This window comes from Eupeodes corollae, chromosome 1, assembly GCF_945859685.1.
Source record: "Eupeodes corollae chromosome 1, idEupCoro1.1, whole genome shotgun sequence".
Taxonomy (NCBI): domain Eukaryota; kingdom Metazoa; phylum Arthropoda; class Insecta; order Diptera; family Syrphidae; genus Eupeodes; species Eupeodes corollae.
The window spans coordinates 13308725-13333326 of record NC_079147.1 but is presented as its reverse complement, the minus strand read 5'-3'; the positions used below and the strand labels follow the sequence as shown (position 1 = coordinate 13333326).

The 24602-nt window shown below is 34.6% G+C and overlaps 1 protein-coding gene across 1 annotated transcript; it reads right to left on the bottom strand.

Annotated features, from left to right (window-relative positions):
• Nucleotides 1-307: 307 nt before the first annotated feature.
• LOC129943530 (uncharacterized) lies at nt 308-5698 on the bottom strand. The gene has a single exon (XM_056053055.1). The coding sequence runs from the start codon at nt 5696-5698 to the stop codon at nt 308-310; it is 5391 nt and encodes a 1796-aa protein (XP_055909030.1).
• Between the last annotated feature and the right edge of the window lie 18904 nt (nt 5699-24602).

Here is a 24602-nt window from a genome sequence, read left to right as displayed (position 1 = left end):
CTTCGTTTTTGTTCGTGATTATGTTTTACATATTATGTGTATAACACTTTTATCGATATACACTCTAGTTTCTTCGATGTGGTTCAGGTTTGAACATGCCGCCCCCCTATGCCATATACCTTGCATGGCATATGAATCCCATCTTAAAAGTTTCTGGTATACGGTGATTTAAAAAATCCACGCTCTTTGTGTTAATCTTAAAGAGAAAGACTTTAAATCGATGGTTTGTGTACTGTAAGTATGTATATAAAATTGAAAATGAAAGCTCTTAAAAAAAATAAAAAATGATAGGTGAGTATGTGACTATTCACGAAAGATTAAGAGAGTTTTTGATTGGTAACTTGCATATTTTTGAGACGCAACGTTTGTAGTTGCCACTCTTTGTGCGGACTGTGACCACCCGTACTAATTGGTCATCACCAGGATGGGTTTCAATGATGCGACCCAGGAGCCACTGGTTGGGTGGCAGTCTATCGTCCTTGATTATAACAAGATCATTGACCTGAAGATTTTCATGTTGTTGACACCATTTTGGTCTTGATTGTAGATGTGATAGCCAATCTGCTGACCATCGTGACCAAAATTGTTGAAACATTCGCTGTAGTTGAAGATATTGACGTCGGAGTGTGGTTTCTGGAGCAGGTGATTCTGGTGGTGCTAGCAAAGAGTCTCCAATTAAGAAATGACCCGGAGTGAGCACAGTCAAGTCATCGGGATCTGAGGTCAGTGGGCATAATGGTCGAGAATTAAGACAGGCTTCTATTCTCACAAGAATGGTCGATAAGTCTTCATAGGTGAGCGGAGTCCCAGTTGTAATTCGTTTGAGGTGGTGTTTGACGGATTTTACATTAGCCTCCCATAATCCACCAAAATTCGGAGAGTGGGGTGGATTAAAATGCCACTGGATGCCCTTTTCTGCTAATTGGGGAGCGATTTCTCTATCAATCGATTCAATAAACTTTTTTGCATTGGTTTTAAGAACAGTGTTGGCACCAATAAAGTTAGTGCCACAGTCACTGTATATATCATGGCATAATCCCCGTCTTCCAATAAAACGGTATAACGCACATAAAAACTGATCTGTTGTCATTCCTGTAACTGCTTCCAAATGGATTGCCTTGGTTGCAAGGCAAATGAAGATTGCGATATACCCTTTATATGTGGTGTTACCTCGATATCTTGATGCTTTGAGTTCTATCGCACCAGTATAATCCACACCTGTGGCTAGAAATGGCCTGAACGATGGATTTACCCTGGCTGCTGGTAAGCTGCCCATCAATTGTTGTGTTGTTCGTGGTTTTTCCTTGAAGCAGGTAATACAAGATCTTATCTCACCCTGAATTCCTTTCCTAACGCTGAGAATCCAAAATTTCTTCCGAAGGAACGATGCTGTGAGTCGCATTCCACCATGTAAAGTAGTTTGGTGACCATAACTGATGATTAGGTTTGTCAAATGATGATCCCTTGGAAGGATCATCGGATGTTTTTCGTTGAATGATAAAGCAGAGCGTTGCAAGCGTCCTCCTACTCTCAGTACTTTGTCGTTGTCCAGAAAAGGCGCTAACCCTACCAACTGACTTTTGTTTGAAACAGCACCTTTTTTCAATAATGCCTGTAAATCAGAAGGAAAACATTCAGTTTGAACAAGTCGTACCAACCTTATGAGACTAAGATCTAGCTCCTCAACCTTGAGAGTTCCCTTTTTCCGTTTGTGAGTCTCATCTAGTTTCTTTTTGCAACGACAATTGTTAACAAAGCGAAGTATCCAAGCCACAATTCGACGCAAGTGTGAGAAATTTGAATACCTTTTTAAAAACGATTCTGACGGTAGTTCCAGAAGAGCATTAATAATCTGTTTGGTTTCTAGAAACGTCCAGTTGGAAGTTGGCCAAAATTCTTGGGCTGCACTTAGCCATTTAGGTCCATGCCAGTATAAATCAGAATTTATTAGTTGTGTGGATGTTGTACCACGAGAAGAGAGATCAGCTGGGTTATCATGAGTTGCAACGTGATGCCATTGGTTAACGTTTGATGCTGCATGAATAATTCCAACTCGGTTTGCTACGAATACAGGCCATCTATTAGCATCCCCACGAATCCATGAAAGAACTATCGTTGCATCTGTCCAGTAAAAAATTGAAATTGCAGTTGTGGGCAATTGTATGTGTTTTGTTACCCATTGTACCAGTTTTATACCTAAAACAGCAGCACACAATTCAATTTTTGGAATACTAATTGGTGGTTTCGGGGTGACCTTACTTTTAGCTGTGGTTAAATTGGTATGAAATGTATTCTGGTCATCTTGTATGCGTAAATAAACGACAGAGGCATAAGCTTGAGATGACCCATCGCAAAAGGCGTGAATCTCAACTTTTCTCATTGACTGAGGTGAAAATTTTAGCCAGCGCGGAATTTGAATCTGACTGATGTTTGGTAAATCTTCCAAAATGTTGTTCCAGTCAACCAAAAGATCACCCGAAATGGGTTCATCAAAGCTGATGTTCAATGACCACAGTCTTTTCAAAATAATCTTCGCAGAAACGATAATGGGGTTGATGAAACCTAAAGGGTCAAACAATTTAGCTATAGTAGATAGAATACTTCGTTTAGTGACTGTACCTTGATGAAGGTCAAAGTTTATTTTGTAGCGAAACTGATCGAGACCAGGCTGCCAATTCATACCTAAAGTTTTGATGACTTCATCACTGTTTAATTCTAGAGCAGTAGCACTGCTTTGTTGTTGCAATGGGATCCCAGCAAGTAGTTCCGTTGTGTTTGAAGCCCACTTATGCAATTCAAAACCTCCTGCTCGTAGAGCTTTCAAACTCTGATTTCGAACTTGCATAACTTTGTCTATAGTGTCTCCTCCAGTGAAAATGTCATCGACGTACATCTGCTCTTTTAATACTTGGTAGGCCAGCGGAAATCGTTCGCGTTCATCCTCAGCCAATTGGTGCATGACACGAATGGCGGTATACGGAGCTGAAGCAGTTCCAAAGGTGACGGTGGTGAGACGAAATTCTTGAATGTCATTATTTTCGTTGCGCCAAAGTATACGTTGATACTGGGAATCTTCTTCATTCATATCGATACAACGATACATCTTCTTTACATCTGCCGTGATGACAAATTTGTGCAGACGCCAGTTAAGCAACACTGCTGCCAAATCATTTTGAAGAGCGGGTCCATTGCATAATATATCATTTAGTGATGTTCCATTAGATGTCGTGGCCGAAGCATCAAAAACAACACGGCACTGGGTGGTGAGGCTGTCGGTTTTTATTACGGCATGATGAGGGAGCACGCAACATGTATATGAAGGAATATTGCTGGAGCTGAATTGACGATGTTGGTTTTCTGTTGTTTCCACTGGAGCAATTTGGTTAAGGTCAAAATATTCCTTTATGGACTTAGCATATTGTTCTCGTAAGAGTTGATTGTTGTTTAACTTCCGCTCAGTTGAATAAAATCTATTTAAAGCCATTTGTTTTGATCTTCCCAACGTCATTTTCGAATCGAATAAACTTTTTAAAGGCAGACGAACCACGTACTTGCCGCTATCTTGACGTTTATGAGTTCGCTTAAAGAACTCTTCACACCATTTTTCTTCCATGGTGTATTGTTGCTCCGTAGGAATGCTTTCGAGTGTATAAAATCTCTTTACAAGGGCATCAAGTTGTTCAAGCGAAACATGCGAACATGAGATTGTTGATGGCAATGGGGTGTCAGGAGTGGGTTCAAAAGCTTCGCCAGAGATGATCCATCCCAATTTGGTTTCCTGGGCTACCGGCTCATTTGTTTCACCTTTTCGCAGACCTCCCATTAAAACTTTGGCTAAAATGTCAGCACCTAAAAGTAGATCTATAGATGAAGAATTATAAAATTCTGGATCTGCCAACTCTAATCCACTAATATGCGGCCAATTATGACACTTGACACTTGTTGATGGTAAGTTGTGCGTAACACTATTTACAATCGAAGCGAAAACGCAGAATGAGCATTGATTGTCTATGCGAGATTGAATCATAAGGTTTGCTACGGATTTCCCAGACGTTCGCTGACCATTTGCAAGTTGGATGGACGAAATAATTGGTAATCGCTCGAGATTCAAAGATTGGGCCGCCCTTTCACTGATGAGCGCACCAGTGGATCCCTGATCAATCAAAGCACGGAGACGAAAGGTTTGGCCATCTGTTGTAACGACATTAACAACTGCAGTGGGAAGTAAAATTTGAGATCTAGATACAAATCTGGACATTTGTGAATTTGCGGCTGATGATTGGCTGACGTGGTTTACTATGTTTGTATTTTTGTCCGTAGGAGAATTTTGGTTCACGGTTGCTGTTTGAGATGATGAAATTGAATTGTTGTTGTTGGATGAAAGGTTGTTGCTGTGGTTAGTGGGAAAATGCAATAACGTGTGGTGTCGCTTACCACATTGTTGGCAATTCCTAGAGCTGAAACAAGATGATGCAAGATGATTTGCACACAAACAATTGACGCAGAGTTTGGCTTGATCGACCATAGCCTTGCGCTCGAAACAATCCATTGCAAGAAATTTGGGGCAACGACGTAAAATGTGTGGCTCCTTGCAAGCTGAACATGCCGTTGGTTGATTTGTTTGCGAAGAAGCGAGATGATGGATTTTTGTTTCCCGATGAGGGAAGAATTTGTTGTTGGTTTTGTTAACTGCCTTTGTATTGAAAGTGTTGGAGTTGAAAGATTTAGCAGGAGTTGGTGTGACCAAATTTTGCTGGAATTCCATCGCTTCTAAAATGCGGTACCTAGTGTCTAAATAATCCGTAAACTGTTGGAAGGAAGGAATATCGACAGACTTACCAAGTTCTTGTTCCCACAAATGATGAGTTTCTCGAGGCAATTTCCCCACTAAGAAATGAACAATAATTTGGTCACATTGATCTACTCCGATTTTTAGATTTAGCAAAGCACTTACACACGAGCGAGAAGTATCAAGTAAATGTTTAATATCAGAAGCGGATTCCTTTTGAATGCATGGTTGAGATGATAGCAAATTCATATAATGAGAGAACAAAACACGCTTATTATTGTACCTTTTTTCTAAAGTTTCCCAGGCTGTAACGTAGTTTGCAGCGGTCAAGGGAATGTCACGTATATCGCTGTCAAAATCACTAGGCAATGATTGTTTGAGAAAATGAAACTTTTCGATGTTTGCAAGTGACGCATTCGAATGTATTAATCGAACAAACGAATCATAAAAGGCTGGCCAATCGATGTATTTACCCGAAAATGCAGGTGGCGGAATCCTAGGAAGCCGAACAGAATTTGTGTTACTTGCCTTTTGGGCAACATCATCGTCATTTTTTACAAACCCTGAATTATTAAATGATTTGTTGTCATCAATAGCCAGTGAAGGGAACTTGAGATTGAAGGCTTCATTTATTGTGGAAAAGGTCTTGATATACTCCTCTTCAAATAAATCGGAAACATCTTCAGTAAAGTACTTATCTGTAAGTTCCAATGTAGATTGAATTATAGATTTATGGTTCAATTGAAAATCGGAATATATTTTTTCTAAATTGTTCCGACGAACCTCAAAATACGTCTTCGTATGGCGATCAATCGGATCCTTCTTGTAATTCTTAAGAGCCTTTGACACTTTGTTTAACAAATCACGCTGCACCTTGACAATTTCTTCTGGCTTTGAGACCTCACTCATTTTATTTTATGCAATTTAGTAATTAATAAAAACACTCTAATCTACAAATGAAAGTCTCACACTCACCTGCACCCTTTATATTTTTTTTTTTTACGTCCAAGATGATTGTTCCAGATGACTGCAATCACGGGATGATAAATGCGAAACTTCTTCACAATATTCAAAACTGTATGTGAGCTAGTTCCACAGTCCAAAAAATGATAACAAACGGTACTTTCATGTACCGTGCTCCTCTATGTAAGTGCAACGGGTTAATTTAGATAAGTACTCGTAGAGTATTATCACTGGATACGATATGTTTTATTTTACTTTGATTATTTTACGATTAAAATATAAAATGTAGTTTAAAGAGTCCTCACAGGAGGCACCAAATGTTTGTGCACGTTGTGCATTGATAGAAAAAAAAACTATTTTTAAATAATAAGAGAATCTCTTTAACTACAAATTTAGGTTTTATTTTTATTGAAGACTTGTGATGTAAGACGTACAAAGAAAGAATGATGCATGATTTAGTTTTAAGCATTTTTGTTAACTTGTTAGCTTTGGTTTGTAACTGATGAATTTTTCTCTTGTATGTAATGCGTGTTATATATTTTGCTTTGTAGTCGTCTTCGTTTTTGTTCGTGATTATGTTTTACATATTATGTGTATAACACTTTTATCGATATACACTCTAGTTTCTTCGATGTGGTTCAGGTTTGAACAATGCGGAAGAGTCATTGAAAATTGGACTACTAGAATCCGTGCCTTCGCACCGTACGAAGCCGATGCTGTCGATGATGTCATGTTCCACGCTAAATGGCATACATGCGCCTTTCAAATAAAAAAATAATTTTGTTAATTAGGTATTACACACAGCTTGTTTTATTAACATCTGTACGCCCTTATTGAAAAACCCTTTAGTTTAATATGGGTTTTCAAATAGAACAAAGTTGTATATGTGGGTGCGAGTGATACTAAAACAATATTCAGATTGTTTTGAAAATCTCTACGATTTGAAAGAAGTTTACCGAATTGTTTTTGAAAAACTTAATTTCGAAATAAAAGGATGGCTTACATAATGATAACTTTTCATCCTTACAAGCAATAGTGTACCTACATGTAAAATTCTGTACATATTTTCCACTAAAAGATATTTTTACAATAGAGCTGGAAATAATTCATTGTCTCCTCGAAAAATGGCCTTACTTTAAAAAATAATTCCAAAAAAAGTTGAACTTTGGTGAATAAAATAAATAATAAATTGGGTGGTGCAACAGTCCGTTTGAGAACTAGGGCCTAGTGACTGACAACTCTCAACCATAACTGTGTGCGAGTACTGTTGTCAGGGATGGAAGGGACCAACAGTTTTAAGCCGAATCCAAACGGCAAATTTGAGAAAGCACTTTTTATGACAAGAAATACTCTTGGAGGATGTTCAAATGGTAGACATGTGCATTCAAGAGGACACAAGCGTCCACAGGTTTTTCTTAAAACCAACCTCTGTCTATCAACTCCTACTCTCACCCCCACGTGGTGAACATCAGGTGCCTAGTACCTCAACTGGAGATTGGGTTCCAACCCCAGTGGAAAGTTGTTGGGGCAGCAAACGAGAGAGGTGGGGAGAGGTGTTTCCACTAAGGCACCTCTCCTTATACAGACGGCAGCGGAGGAATTCCCGAGATGGAATCAACGGTGGCGTCTACAGTTCCAGTAAGGTTGAACTACTTTATGAACACCTTCTAGGGCTTCTTCGACTTATTCGGAGCCCAGGCCTTTAAGGAGCGGTTTTATCCGGCTCCCCATCCTTGGAGTTATACTTAGGATCTGGCCCTCCAGGTTGGGGGTTGTGCTTCGGGGTGACTTCCTGGCCACGTAAAAGCTTTCAAAGTTGCGAAGCACCAACAAGCCTCGGATACGGACGGATTTACTGTTGACAACCAACGCAAACGAATAAAGGACAACGAACTTCGGATATGCACGTGGAATGTTATGTCCCTTAACAGACCACGTGCGGCCGAAGAATTAGCGGAGACCCTAGAAGGATATAAAGCAGATATCACCGCCATCCAGGAAATACGATGGGATGGGCCGGGCAAAAAGAGGATGAAAAACTGCGATATTTACTATGGTGACTGCTACCACGAAAACCAACAGCGCTTATTTGGATGCGGATTCGTCATTGGAGCCAGACTTAGGCAAGAAGTCTTGAGCTATAGGTGCATCAATGAGCGCCTCATGACCATACGCATCAAGGCTAAATTCGGCAACATTAGCCTGATATGCGCACACGCCCCCACAGAAGAGAAAGACAACAACACCAAAGATATGTTCTTCGAGCTCTTAGACAAAACATATGAGCAGTGCCCTAGCTACGATATTAAAATAGTCCTGGGCGATTTTAATGCCAAGCTAGGAAGGGAAGACATCTTTGGTGGAATAATCGGGAAGAACAGCCTGCACGACAACACTTCCGACAATGGATTCAGGCTCATAGATTTTGCTGCGGGGCGAAACGTCATGGTAGCCAATACGCGTTTTCCACACCTCAACATCCACAAAGGAACTTGGACTTCTCCAGATCAATCTACCGTCAACCAGATTGACCATATGGCGATCGACGCCAGACACCCTTCCAGCATTATGGATGTACGAACTTTCCGAGGACCTAACATCGACTCGGACCACTACCTCGTTGTAGCCAAGGTATCACTTCGGATTTCCAGACCCAAGGCAAAACAGGGAGGTGCTGGGAGAAGATACAACGTCGAACGGCTACAATCGCCAGAGATCGCCAAATCCTTTTCCGACCGAGTGACAAGTAACCTCTCTCGAAGTTCTCTGCCGCCAACACAATGTATCGAAAATCAGTGGCAACATTGCCAAGATGCAATCAGAGAAGCCGCCTCTGATGTGCTGGGTTTCAAACGGCCACCAACAAGGAACCCCTGGTTTGATGAGGAATGTATGTCGGCAGGCAAATGCAGCCAAACAACAGGCACGCAAAGCGGCGCTGCATAAAAGGAGGAGAGCTGCTCGTGAGCTCTATGGGCAGAAGAGGCGAGAGGAACGCCGACTTTTCAGAAGGAAAAAAGAGAAAAATCATGAGAAGCGTGCGGTCGAAGATGTTGAGAGGCTTTAAAGCAGGAATGAAGTTCGAAAGTTTTATGAACAGGTGAAACGAAATTCATAGGTACATAAACCTAGTGCCGAGGGCAGCAAAGACGAAAGTTGAAACATCATAGCGGAACCGCAGTCAATGCTGAGGATATGGAAGGACCACTTTTGCAGACTGTAAAACAGAACTGTAAGAAAGCAATTGAGTGGTAAAGTCCTCCCTCGAGGGACCTTTGAAAGCACCTTTGGTTGGTTCGAGAGAAAAGTTCTTCGTGTGATCTACGGTCCCGTATGCATCGAAGGGAAGTGGTGGAGAAGATGGAATGACGAGCTGTACGGTACAGCGACGTAGACTTAGCCAGAAGAGTAAAAGTCCAACGACTAAGATGGCCGGGTCACGTAGAGCGCAGGGAAACCAATGCTCCGGCCCGGAAAGTCTTAGAATCCGCACCCACAGGACAGCGCAGTAGAGGAAGACCGTGGATCAGGTGGCGCGCACAAGTGGAGGGTGACCTCACCCAACTTGGAGCGCGAAACTGGAGACATCTAGCTAGGGACCGAGCTAGATGGAGAAGTTTGTTGGGTGAGGCCCTAGTTCACACAGGACTGTAGCGCCACCTTAAGTAAGTAATACTCTTGGAGAGCTTGTCGCAACGCACTAACCATCATGCCACGGGTAATACAACTTTGGTGAAAAATTGTTCTTACAATCTTCTTACTTGCGACATATAGGAACATTCGTGCAAAATTTCGAACTCGAGATTTTAATCAAAAATGATATTATGATGGTAGAGAAGAAGTCCAAAAAAAAAGTGGGTCCCGCGATTCTGTCCGGTCTGTTTTGTCTATCTGTCCACGCTCTTACAGCCTAAACTATTGGGTCGTTTGAGTTCAAATTTGGAAGTTAAAGTTTTGAACAGATTCGCGTTAGGAGTTTTTTTCATTTTTTTTTAAGATCAAAACTAACAGTGGCCCCCTTACAATTTTGTTGGTCAAAAAACGATATTTCGAATTTTCTCAAAAACAAACCGATTAGTTGTTTTCAATTTTTTAACTTTGCTTCTTCTGATAAGAAAGGTATCAAATTTAAAAAAAGCACTTTAACGATTTTCAAGAAAAAAAATTGAAAAATAAAAGGTTTTTTGATTTATACGAGTAAAATGGCTTTTACATTTTTGAAGACAATCTTATTTTTCAGGTAAAATTTTGAATCTTAAAATAGTTTTTTTTTATTATTAACTTCCCATAGGAAATTATTGTAAGTGACCCGATTTGTCAAATTGAAAATTTTGACATTTCTCAACGTTTCAAGGTCCCTAGAGTCGAAATAAAAGATTTTAAGAAAGATGTCTGTGCGTGCGTACGTTCGTACGTCCGTACGTCCGTACCAGAACCAGAGAAATATCGATTTCAAATAAGTGTTGAAATAATAATAATAAGGCAGAAAGATGCAGAAAGGGCTCTCAAGAAAATTGCTTGGGTGGTTTTTTTACCATAGCAGTTTGAAAAAGGTGAAAATTTCGGTTTATCCTAAATATCTTACGAACAAAAAACAATAGAGACTTGAATTAAATTTTATATAATATATTGTAACGTGATACCAAAGAAATGTATTTTTTGTATAAAATCCATTTCACGGTTTTTTTTATTAATCAAAAAAAACTGAAAACAAAAATTTATCACCTCCAAAATTTAACGACTAAAATATGATTTCATCTCCAAAATAATTTAAAAAAAGAAAAATTTGAGTTTTTATTTTTTGTAAAAAACTGTCAATTCGATTTTTCTCAAAATTTGTCTTAATGTTGAAAACAATATTTCTTATAAGTAAAAATTAGTTATAAGCAATTATCTCAAATTTTTGAAAAGATATTTGAGCCGAAAATCAATTTTTACCAACTTTTGTTAAATTTTTTTTAGGTTTTTAATTTTTTCTACAAAAAATGTCAATTCAATTTTTTTTTAAATTTTACTGAATGTTAACAACAATATTTTTCGAAAGATAAAAGTAAATTAAAGCCAATATCTCAAATTTTCGAAAATCAATTTTTACCAACTTTTATAATCTTTTTTTTTAGGTTTTTATTTTTTGTACAAAAACTGTCAAATCGATTTTTTTCAATATTTTTCAGAATGTTGAAAACAATGATATTTCAATTTTATCAGATGTCAAAAACATTATGTTTCGTTGCGCAAAATTGTTTTGGAAATGAAATCATATTTTAGTCGTAAAATTTTGGAGACGACAAATTGTTTTTTCAGTTTTTTTGATTTATAAAAAAACCGTTAAATGGATTTTTTTCAAAAAAAATACTTCTTTAATATCACGTTACAATATGTTATATAAAATTTAATTCAAGTCTCTAGTTTATCAGGGTTAACCAACATTTTCACCTTTTTTTCAAACTGCTATGGTAAAAAAAAACAACCCACGCAATTTTCTTGAGAGCCCTTTGTGCATCTTTCTGCATCTTTCTGCCTTATTATATGCATAACAAAATTTGTTTGAAATCGATATCTCTTCTGGTTCTTGAGCTATGGACGACGAAAAAAACGTCGTGAACGTACGAACGTACGTACACACGTACACACAGACATCTTTCTAAAAACCTTTTATTTCGACTCTAGTGACCTTGAAACATCGAGAAATTTCAAAATTTTAAATTTGACAAATCCGACCCATTACAATAACTTCCTATGAATGAATGATTTTGAGCACTGGACACCTTCGAACACGCTTTTGAATTGAAATGGTAAATCTGTAGGTCGGTGTTCGAAGAAAAATTAGTACAATTTTCAGCCTTTAACAAATTTGTTCGTCTATTTTGTTATTTAAGTAAAATGCAATAAGTTCAGAATTACTTTATATTAAATTCCAAATTTTTTCCGTAAAATAGCCTTCGCCATTGGTTTTGAACCGTCCATCTCCTATTTTTAATAGCGTTTTAGTTTTTCGTGCGTTAATGTCATTATTAGAAACGCCTAATGATAATTATGATACTATGCTACTAATTAGTGTTTTAAGAAAAAGAACTTATGGAATTAGATAGGTGTGAGATGATTTACCACTCTTTAACCTCGCTGCTTCATCCACACAAAAAATCACGTCATGGAATAGCTCCGTCATGACGTTAAGAAAGGATAAACAAACATACCAACTTACTTTCACACTGCTGTGATTTTGTATCACTAGGATCTACTCTACAATACTGTTCCACTGGGCGCTCTTATTATTTCACTGATTAACAACTCATAACATTATGTTCTACGAATGTCTGTTGGATACTTCGTTTTAATTAATACAAGTTTAAAAAGCAATTTACAAACGCAATAATAACTGCATATGCGGACATTTTACCATAAATCGAATATATTTTTGTTATTTAACTTCTTCTAAGATTTCTATTTAGTTTGTCTAAAGTAAAAAAAAAACTTAAATGTATTTAGTATAGTGCTTTGAGTTATTATAAACTGTATCAAATAAATAACGTTAGATTACAATTTCCTATAATTTACGCTTTAAAAGTACAATTCGACAGCTGAAAGTGTTGAGTTAGGAAAAATGAAATTAACAACTCTCCCAACAAAAAAAAAATTAAAAAAGATTTAAAATTTGGTTTTCTGTTTGATACATTGTTTTGAAATTTCTTTCAGTGTATACAAAAATCAACTTACCATGAAAAATTTAAGATTTTTATTGTTATATTACTCGTATTTCAAATGACAAGTAATATAATTTCCAACTAATATCAAACTTGCTTGTAATTAACTTGGTCAGTTATGTATTAAAACAGCCAGCCAACAATGCTGTGCATCGTCTGCAATTAATATGCACTATTATAGTGTCTTAGAGACACTCATCCATCTATATCTTAGCTTCAACGATGCACAACAAATCATAGCACCATGACATAAATAATAAAATTTAAGGAAAAATTAAATACCAAACGACAAAATGAAGGTACTTATGTATATCAACCAATTAAGTACCACTGAAAAAGCACTTCCTTCTTAGGCTTCAAGCTTTTGAGGAAAAGTCTCGATAACACAAAAATTATGTTTCTGTGGGAAATCTTTAATATCTATAAAGTGCAATTGAAGATAAACTTTCGTTTTCACTGGGAACTGGTAACCTTGTAAGAGACTGAGGTAGGTAATGAAGCTTCAGTATTGTTGTTGGAAAAAATCTAAGGGACTTTTATTGAACAACTTGGGTTTTCCAAACATCAAGCGAAGAAAGATGAAGAAGAAGAAGTTGACTAGTTTGAAGAGAGGAATATAAACAAATAATAAATAATTCCATTATGTAATCGTACGACCGCACTGATGTTGAGTTTTCTTTGATTGCGGAAGTTCATGTGCGGGTTGTTTTAAGTGGTTGATCAAATTGTTGTTGTTAATTTAACTCCTCTACATTGAATTAGCAGACATTTTCCGGAATATTCACTATTTGGTTAAGTGGGATTAATTTGTCAGTTTAATAGAGAAGTTGACTTTAGCCTAGTGTAAATATAAAATCAAAGTGATATCATAATCTTAATGAAACATCATTCAAAAGAAGATGAGCTTTACGGAGTACTTCGTACGTAAACAATCTTTCACTCCATTCACTCGCTAAAACCTTTGTAATTCCTATCCTGGTTTATGGTTGTGTAATCTAATGTAATGTAGCTTTCAACTCAATCGTTCGTTATGTTTTTGGATTACGTAGATATGATAGGATGTTTGATTTTGCCTCGCGCTTACTAGACATGCCTTTCGAAAATTAGGTAGAACTTCGTAGTTTGGTCTTGCTTTTCGACATACTTATCGCACACCAACCAAAATATTGTTTTGATATAATATTGTTCAAACAGATCTCTTCAGCTATCTATACCTCCTTTCTCATATTTAACATCAGAACGTCAATTATTTGTAAATTTGGTTAAGCTTTGGAACACTTTAACTAGTAGTAAAAAACAAAATCTGAATTTTAACAAGCATGAAAAGATTACCTAAAATCATTTAATAATTTAGATTTAAAGCGGCAGTGTTGATTTACAATAAGTTAAAAATTTGGGGTTAATATTCAAAACGTTTAAAATAAATTCCAAATTTAGATTGACATATGATTTTTAAATTAAAATACTATAAACGATTAGTTTAAGTATCTTTATGAAGGTCTTGGCTTCTTTAATGAGTTGGAAGGTTTGACCATCGGACGAAAGGGTCGATTACTGTAAATTTTAGTTCTGATATGTTTTCCGTTGATTCTGTATTCATTATTTGATGCAAAAAAGGGCAAACTGCAAATATATATCAAACTGAGGTAGTCTCTCTACAAGTTTTGACTTCTGCTTGGGGTTCGTTATTGAGGTAGTGACGACTAGTAAAAAGAGTTTTGTCTACTCCCATTCGAAAAAGTGTTTACGTTTAAATCGTATGGCATTCTCTGGTATGTTCTGTCCGCTAAGCCAAGAGTTTTCGAGTTCTTCATTTTTATTTGAATTGAAAATTTTTCGGATAAGCTGTGAGATAAGAAATGTGGAATAAGAAATTTTATCCCGAATAGGGTAAAATTTATCAAACCTATCGAAAGCTCATGGTTTCATTCGAGTTGTAAAGAGGTTTTTAGGATCAGAGATGTAAGTTTCCAGATTTATAAAGCCAACTCCACGTCACCCTCGGTTCCAATGCTCGCCCACAACGACGCTGGATTGATAAAGCCAATTTGCTTGCAGCACAGTTTGCTCGACGCTACCAGAGAGTGTCATGAGTTCTCCTGTTCTTGATAGCGCAAGCGACTTTATGGAGCAAATCTTCTTTCGCACTTTAACAGTTGCAAGAATACTGAAATACCCTGATGTAAACAAATCCGCTGGCCCGGTTTGTATTCACCCTATTGTTCTGAAGAGGTGTTCTTCAACGCTGGAAATACCACTGCTTAAGCTTTTCTTTCATTCCTACTCTACAAGTATCTTTCCTAGCAGATGGAAAACGGCATTTGTGCATCCTATCATAAAAAAGGCGAATCCTATCCTTCCCCTCCAACTATCGTTGAATAGCACTCACTTCCTTTCTTTCCAAAATCATGGAAACGCTGATTAATTATCAGCTTAAGAAATATCTTGAGGCATAATATCTTGTAGTTTGCAAAAATTTTCTTAAAGTGTAGAAGGTCATTTAAGTTAAAAGTCAGTTTTTTTTTTTATTACGATGTCTGGACACTTGTTATCTCTCCTATTATTTTCCCATGCTTTTAAAAAAGTGTTTACTATTTTCTAATTTATTCTAAATCATTTCTTAATCTTAAGAAAATAAAATAAAAGTTTTGAATGGAGCTTTAAGTTCTCAAAAACTTAATTCGATTTAATAAGATGTTCCTTTTGACGATAACAACATCATTTTCCAACAAGGACATTTTATTTTAATTGCTTTAAATGATTGTTCGAAATAAATGTATTTTCATATTAGAAAATATTTTAGAGTAAGAAATACACAATTCAAGGTTTATTTCGAAATTTTACCCGTATACAATTTTGATATGTTTGTTGGTACTCATTTGGGGAAACTTTTTATCTATGTGCTAGTGTCCTAAGAACTGCAAACAGTGTTAACCAATGTAGACGATTTGTTTAGTTACAATAATCTCAATTTTAGGGCAATAAAAAAATCACAAAATTTAAGAATTGCGCTCGTTTAAAAATGGGGACAAAATATTTTTAATAATTTAATTTAATAATAACTTTCCACTAAACTGTGTCTTCTTGTCCACTTTGAGTTTAATTCTAAATTATTGCAACACCAAATTTGCATTATTTGAAGATAATAACTGTTTTGATAACATCTTCAATGTGTCATTAATATGTTTAACTTATTACATAACATTCGAATATTTAAAGCATGTTATTTAAAAAAAGGTAAATCAAGTTATGCCTGTTTGAATTACAAAAACATTTTATATTTTTGTTTGTTATTCGGAGAAATGGAATTCCCTCACCAAAAACACATCATGAATATAAGAAGGACTTGTTATTATCAATAGACAATTCTACATATTTGGAAATACCCTTATCTGGATTTTTAGAAATACTGTTTGCTTAAAAAAGGTTTTGTTACCAGCTCTTTTGTTTTTTTTTTGTTGTCTGTTTTTTAGTGTGTATTTTGTTATTCATAATTAAAAAACCTTATGCGCATTTGTGTATACTTCCTCATCTCTAAACTGTTCCACAAAACGAAAATAAAAACCTTCTAAAAAGCCACAAAATACAAAAAACACTCTTCTTCGAATGCAAATTAATAAAACCAAACCAAAAAATCACTCACAGTGTTGAGTTTTTATTTTGTGTTCAATATTCATTGATTCACACGATAAAATATACTCTGCATGTTGGTAATTGATACAAGGGGTAGAGATATAAGTAGACAACACGTTACTTACGAAACAGTGAAAACAGACTTTTTTCTAGCTGTCATGAATTGAATGGTCTTGACATGAACCACCACCACCGACACAAATAAATGTTCATACAAAAGACTTATAGTTGCGAAAATTTTGTTGAATTTGCGGAGATGGCAATAAGAATTTTTTACAGATCGAAAAGACCATAAATCAATTCCAAAAAAAGGCTTTGACGACTATTTTTCAGAGTGTTCTAAAAGTGCAAGATTTTCATACACTGATTCATTTGGATAATTTAAATCCGATGAAGTTTATGGGAAGAGATACTATGAAAAAGTAGTCATTTACAACTCAACCTCCCAAACTATATAAAAGAAGACAATCGAAACACAGAAGTCAAGACTAGCCACCATCATGATGGCAGTAAGGTCTCACTTTTGTTAAATCTATGAAATCAAGTTCAATGGCCACGAGCTTTGGTATTTCTTCAGCAGCTGGAAACTAGTTGTTGCCTATTATAGGAAGTATACGTTAACATTTTTCATTTTAGATTATTATTTTAAAATGTGCGAAATATCCCAACTTTTAGAGGCCAAATCATCTGAATAAATGTAAATTATTTAATTTTTTTTTAAGATGTGATCTGAAAACAGAGGCAAGCACTGATCATTTACTGAATGTTGAATGTTATGATCTCTTTGTATAATGTGATAATTATTATGATTAACATCTAAGCATTCGTATAACTCCCTAACACTGAATGTTTTGAATTGTTGCCTTTTACATGAGTTTGAATTTATAAAAAATGTAAATAGAATTTGTTAAACAATTTTAGAATATCTGATTTGCTATCATCTTTATAGAGAACATGGCATCACGCAAAACTAGAACCTCTATAAGTGACATTACAAGAACAAAAAAAAAAATTAAAAGTGTTGATTTTTGCAATCAATTCGTAGTACGTAGTTGCTACCCCACCGGTTTTGATGCTTTACTGCCGGTATATTAGACTTTGAAGTGTTTTTTTTGCAGAGGCGTAGGTTAGGCCGTATTTTAAGGAGACATTTTACCCTGTGCGATACGATTAAGCTTTCTTTCTTTATACCATATTACATTAGTATATTGAAATATACTTTTAAGTAAAGAATAAGATTTAATTAGGGTTATTTTACAATTTTTTTAAAACCTTAAATAGTTTTGTATTAAGATGTCTAATTAAATAATTTTACATTACTTAAGCACCTACCTCCAAAAAGGTTAAAGTATTATTTTGTGCGAAAAGATGTCTGATGAAAATATTTGTTAAAGAAATTTATTTTGATAATAAATCCAAAAATGTGTGCATTCTATTACTATGAAAGCTTTCATCTTTTGAAATCTGTCGAGTTAAAAAAACCAAATTACTAAAAATGGAACGATAAACTATGCTTCAGCAACGCATTAAAATTGGAAAACTTCACTACAAAAATGGTGATCATTTTACAGTAAAGCTTTTAGCGGTTAAAAACGATAGTCTCATAGAGTTTTACAATATATGTATACTTGGTTTATTTAATATAATGGTAAGTATTAAACAGTTTTCGTGTGGAATAGATAACTGTCATTTTTTAAAAAAAAAGGTAATCCAGATTCTATGTCACAGGATAACGTTTTATAGACAAACTCAAATTTTGAAAATTTAAACAAAATGTCTTTATTATAAAATCTCTTGAAAATTGAGGTGTCAACAAAGTTTTAAGGGTGTACAAAGAGTTTTTATTTATTACGTCTGCAGAGGTATATGATGAAAAAAAAATAGTCAAATTCATTTAGCTTGGAAACTGGTGTCCCAAAAGGACGCGTTTTAAGTTCGTTAATGTTCCCCTTCATACACAATATAAATAATCTTTGCAATGTATTTGTACAGATTTACTGTAAGCTTATGATCTAGTCATTTTTGCTCCTGACAACCCGGTGGCACCTAAGCTTCAAATAAAGTGATTTTAGCTCTGTAAAATCTAAAATATTAATATACCGAAATCAAACTTGGTCTGCAAGAAACTCATGGACCTAGGTAAACAGTTTAAGCACTTAGGTTTCGTCATTTAAAATAATCTGAGTATCAATGCTCATATAAATGAAAATTTGAGGTATGGTCATGATATTTTTTTTTCGAAACCTCCAAATTTAAAGGTTTTAACATTTGTTTCATCAATGGATAGAGCATATTGAAAAAATAAAAAAAAAATATTCAGATTACCCTCGAACATTGCAAACTATGATATCTATTTTGAATAAGGTTTAAATGAAATAAATATACCAATCTTGAAGGTTGAATTTTTGACTAAAGTTATAAAAAGAACTGATAGCAACTTACATCAAAGTTTATACTCCTTTTTAAAATTAGTTTGAACTGGCTTTGTTTCAATTTAAGTACAATCAATGTAGGTATCGAATATCAGAATATGTGCAATAATCAAATATCCCTTATTGTTCAAAAGAAAAAAAAAACAGAAATGGTACAAAATTAATTTCCAACTCAAATTCATAAACTATGTTGAACGAAAAATTTTAACAAATTTGCTACAGTGATGGAAATTGTGCACAAAACACAAACACGCTAAATCAAAACAATAAATGTCTGTATTTTTTTGGTAAAGAAAGAAAATATTTTTTTATTCATACTAACAATTAAAATGTTGAGAATTTTTATTTTCCAACACTGAGGTAGAAGAAGAAGGGTTTTTAACTTTTTGTATGTAGGTAAGTATTATTATGTGCCGTGTTTCTTACGGCTAAAAATCAAAATTTAAAACAGAAAATTGCCTTGTTGTACTGTTTTTTGGAATGATCTCACGGCCACTTATGACACATTAAAAAAAACCAAAATGAAGAGTTGAATAACCCCAGAAATAATTGAGATTTTAAGACTTCAAACATTGCTGATATCATTTAAGAACTTTTTTCAAAACAAGTAACTAAGATTGCAACCATATCCAATCTAAAAATCATCGAGACATCATTGTCCATAAATTTATTAATCAATATGTGTAGAAGATAGAAGTTGATGAAATCAAAATTAAGGTGCTGGTTCAATAAGGGAACGATATATTAAAACAGTAATGCAAACCTACTAACCACATTGATTCAACAAATCATAAACAGAAGTTTGACACAAACAGAAGTTTCCCAAAATTTTTAAGACTTTAGTTATTCGGCGCATCTATAAAGGAGTAAAAAGAGTAAAATTCAGAACTATAGACCAATTTCAATCTTGCACCATCTGTTAAAAAATGCACCAAACAAAATTGCTGCCATACCCTATCAATATGATTTTCAAAAAAAATAAAAGTACGGGAAAACTTCTTGATGAACTACGTAATGTTGTTAACATGAATATCGGGTTGGGTACGATTGGCCGATTTTTAAAATGTCGATTTAAAAAAGTCGACCATTATAATGTCGATTGTCGAAAAGTCGATTGATAAAAATACCGACCGAACAAAATGCCGACTCTTATAATGTCGATTTTTCGCCGCATGCATGTGAAATCTCAGATAACTATTAAAGCTTACATTCATGTTTTTTTTCTTTACAACAGTCGACATTTTAACCGACAACTTTTCAGTCGACATTTTTTGTAGTCGACATTTAAATGGGCAACTTTTTTTTTGTCGATCAAACTTCAGTCGACATTTTAAGAGTCTGTAAAGTTTTCAGTTGGCCAGTCGACATTTTTTTTGTCGACCATTCGTACGCCACCCATGAATATCAATAAAAATTATCAAGTATTTGTCATGTTCGTGGACTTAAGTAAGGCTTTACACACTTTGAGTCTTGAAAAACTGAAAAAAGAAGTTGCACTCGTGGTGTACCTTAAGGGTATAAACTTGGTCCCGTTCTTTTTATACTTTTTACGGATGCTGTTCTACGGTTTATTAATAAAATCAAAGCATTTACATATAAGTCACATTTGTCTTGAGACCGCGATTTCTACGTTGTAACAGAAGTTTGATGATGTCTCTCGACATTGCCACGATTTTGGATAAATCATCAGCGCAACCAAAAGGAAAACTATGTATATTCTTGCACCCAACAAACAAAATTAGTCAATTGATTTTTTCACAATCCTGAATTTATGATTTTAAGAAGAAGAAGTGTTGCCATTGAACTAGTGATATCAATAAAATACCTTGGAGTAACAACAGGTGAACACTTTCTGTGGCACGATCATATTAATAACGCAAGGCTAAGTATTAGGAGTTCTATATTTGCTTTATTTTATCTAGAAAGACATTCTATCAAAGATGGTAAAAAACAGGTCTTCTATTCACATGTTGAATCTGGATTAACATATGGACAATTAGCTTGGAGGAAGGCTTTAAAAAATCATACAGATAAACTTGTTAATCTACAGAGGAGAATTGAGAAAATTATAAACTAAAAAACCGTCTACATTTAAAGCTCTTGAATATGGCAATATATTAAAAATGACAGTTGTTCTTGAATACTACTGCGATATACATATGTATAATTCCAGACACCTTTTTCACATAGAGTAAAAACTAAAAGATAGCAAGGCCTACTTGAAATTCCGATTACGTACAATAACTACGAAAAATTAGATATTAACTCTACGATACAATTAATTATGAACCAACTTCCTGCAAACTTTAAAAATATTCGTAGCTTTAAAAAACGTTAAAATAAATTAAAATTGTTTTATTAAAATTCAATTTCAAACACCCTGCACTGTTTAAAGTAAATTAAATAATAAATTTATCAAATTAATGCACTATTAAGTTCATATTTATTTAATTCAATTTATAAACAATTGTTTAAATAATTTAAATCCAATCAATTCAAATACTATGAAACTTTAGCCACCTACAGATAAGTAAAAGCTTCGTGGGTAACACAATTATAACAAGAAAACTTTTGAAAACAAATCTTAAATGCCTCTGTTTAAACTTTTTCTACTTTTCATTATAAAATTGTAACACAATATATATATGAGGGTTTTTTTGATATTTATTTCATATAAAAAGATTAATTAGTAGATTGAAGTTGTTAATTTTCTCATTGAATTTGCTTCTAAGTTATTTAAACTCCTTTTTAATTAATTTTAAATTTCTATATTTTATTGTTTATTGCTCAAATGTGTATATGGTTAAATGAATTTGTGATTTAAACTTTGTAATCTTTGAATTTATTTTAGTTTAAAAAGCCGCAGACAGCTTAAAGTCATGCTTTATAAACTTTATTTCCAAGTTGTGCATAATTATTAATTTACTCAAAAATAAATATTAGTATAATACGAGTATCAACTAATTTGTCTAAAAAAAGAGGCTGGGATGCGACCCACACTGATAACTTCCCATCCCGTCTGTCGATTTGTCTTGCTCAAAAGTTTGTCTATATGTACTCGTATCAATTTTAACCAAATTTTTTGTTTAATAAATTAAGTTTGAAGCCAGTATTTTTAATTTTTGAAAAGCTATCTGAGCCGAAAGTAAATTTTTACTTTTAGTATTGTTTTTTTTTAGAGTTTTATTTTTTGTAAAAAAACTGTCAATTCGATTTTTTTCAAAATTTTACTGAATGTTAACAACAGTATTTTTTGATAGATAAAAGTAGTTTAAAGCCAATATCTACAATTTTTGAAAAGATATTTGAGTCGAAAATCATTTTTTACCAACTGTTATACATTTGTTTTAGGTTTCTATTTTTTGTAAAAAAATGTCAATTCAATTTTTCTTAACATTTTTCAGAATGTTGAAAACAATATTATTTATAAGATAAAATGAGTTTGAAGCCTAAATTTCAAGTATTTGAAAAGATATTTGAGTCAAAAAGCAATTTTTACCAATTTGAGTAATGTTTTTTTAGATTTTTATTTTTGATAAAAAAAAAAACTTCAATTCGATTTTTCTCAAAATTTTATCAGATGTCTAAAACATTACTCGTTATTGCAAAATTGTTTTGGGGATGAAATCATATTTTAGTAGTAAAATTTTGGGAGTGACAATTTTTTAATAAATTTTAATTTAAAAAAACCGTTAAATGGATTGTTTTTTAAAATATACTTACTTCTTTGTAGTAGTAGTACCCGTGGCATGATGGTTAGTGCGTTAGACTGTCATGCAAGGGGTCTTGGGTTCAATCCCTGCCTGTGCCACCTTAATTACAAAAAAAATAATTTTCGCGGGTACTGCCTCTTGCGAGGAATTGACAAATCCTTCAAGATTAATTCTTGTCATGAAAAAGTGCTTTCTCAAACTAGCCGTTCGGATTCGGCCTAAAATTGTAGGTCCCTTCCATTCCTGACAACAGTACTCGCACACAGGAATGGTTCAGAGTCGTAAGTCACTAGGCCCTGGTTCACAACGGACTGTTGCGCCACCCCATTTGATTTGACTTACTTCTTTGATATCACGTTACAATATATCATATAAAATAAATTCAAGTCACTAGCGTTTTTGTTTCGCAAGATATTTAGGGTTTAATAAAATTTTCATCTTTTTTTCAAACTGCTATGGTAAAAAAACCACCCACGCAATTTTCTTGAGAGCCCTTTCTGCATCTTTCTGCCTTATTATCTGTATAAGAAATTTTATTTGAAATCCATATCTCTTCTGGTTCTTGAGCTATTGACGACGAAAAACACGTCGCGAACGTTCGGACGTACGAATGTACGTACACACGCACGCACAGACATCTTTCTAAAAATCTTTTATTACGACTCTAGGGACCTTACAACGTCGAGAAATGTCAACATTTTCAATTTGACAAATCGGACTCATTACAATAACTTCCTATGGGAATTAATAAAATAACAAAACATTTGATCCCATCTGATTTAAAAAAAGCAAATTTATTGCCCGAGGTCTGCACCAGGTGCGGAAGTTCTACCAGCCCGTCCGAAACATTTTTCCAAGGGCAGATAGGGACATGAAAAAATGCCAAAAAACTTGCAAAAACTTGTTATATGTCCCATGCACAAGAAAAGAAATGTCTCAACCTGCAGCAACTATAGAGGCATCACGTTCTACCTACCGCCTTTAATTTTCTCTCCTCTATTATACAAATCAACAACCGATCAGAATTTTACTTTTTTACGAAGCGATGGAAAAATGTCTAGAATTTATAATAAGCCAGGGTAGAACTATGCAAAGCCATTGCAGAATTGGGCATCCCAAATAAATTGACATGACCATGACCAATATAACAAGCCAAGTAAAAATAGCTGCATTGTTATCCATAGTAATCAACAAGTGGATTGTTTGGCATTTGAGAAAAAAATCTTTGATTCTGTTACGTCAAAAAGATGGACCATAGTCACCAGGTCTACTCAGATACTGGTTTCCGCCGGAACATCGACAAGGACATCATTGGGAGAACCGAAAAAGCTGTACATAATTCCTTCAACAGTTGGTCAAACAATCATGGTAGCGGAACATAAATTTGAATAGATTGTAATCTTTCAAATACCTTGGGACGATAACAACATAGAAGAGGAAATACACGAGCGTTTGCTCAAAACTAACAGAGCCTTCTTCAGTTGTTCAAAGCTTTTTAAATCCAGTAACCTTACCACCGCTTCTAAGCTGCTGCTGTACAGGACGATGGCTCTGCCAGTACTTAGACCAGGACTCCCTAAGCAACTAGATGGGGTCAGGATAAATAGAGAGATTTGTTGTATGAGGTCCAAACTAATGATGAAGATGACATTTATTTATCCTTCAGGGGATTTGGCAGATTTTCTATTTAAAAGTGCGTATACGCCTAAGTGTACCATTTGTTCGTTTCTGTGTAGACCAAAGGTATATACACTGTTTTTATTAAAAAATATATTTATTTCATATTTCATCTGTTTTACTTTTAATCAACAAAAAATATGATATAATTTATAAAGATGTATCTTTTAATTCTATTGTCCAGATAAAAGCAAAATATAACTCCTATGCTTTCTTTATCCTATGTTTAAAAATTGTTAAAACAAAATAAGTGTAAAAAATTACAAATAACAAACCATGAATAGTTTCAAATTCACCTCCGCCACTGACTACATTTCAAAATCCAATGCAAAGCTCTATCCAAAAAGCAATGCAATAACCAAATCAAACAAAACCTACTCTAGCCAAACAAAAACGATGTAATTTAAACAATTTTAGTGCATACTTCGTGCTTAAATAAAATAAAAAACCATTAGGTAGCTTTATAGTAGATCAACAAAGTCTCATAGTCATAGCATAGCTCGCTATCTGATAATAGCTGGTTGTAGTACCAAACCGCCATCCATCCATCCGTCCGTCCGTCAGTCAGTACAATGCGCCGCTGGTGTTCATGATTTTTAGAGCTCAGTCAGTCTCTGTCTCAGCAGCCAGAGTAGTTTGAGTAAAAGCGGCCAAAAAACCACAACGTGTTGTCGACGTGAGTAGTCAACAA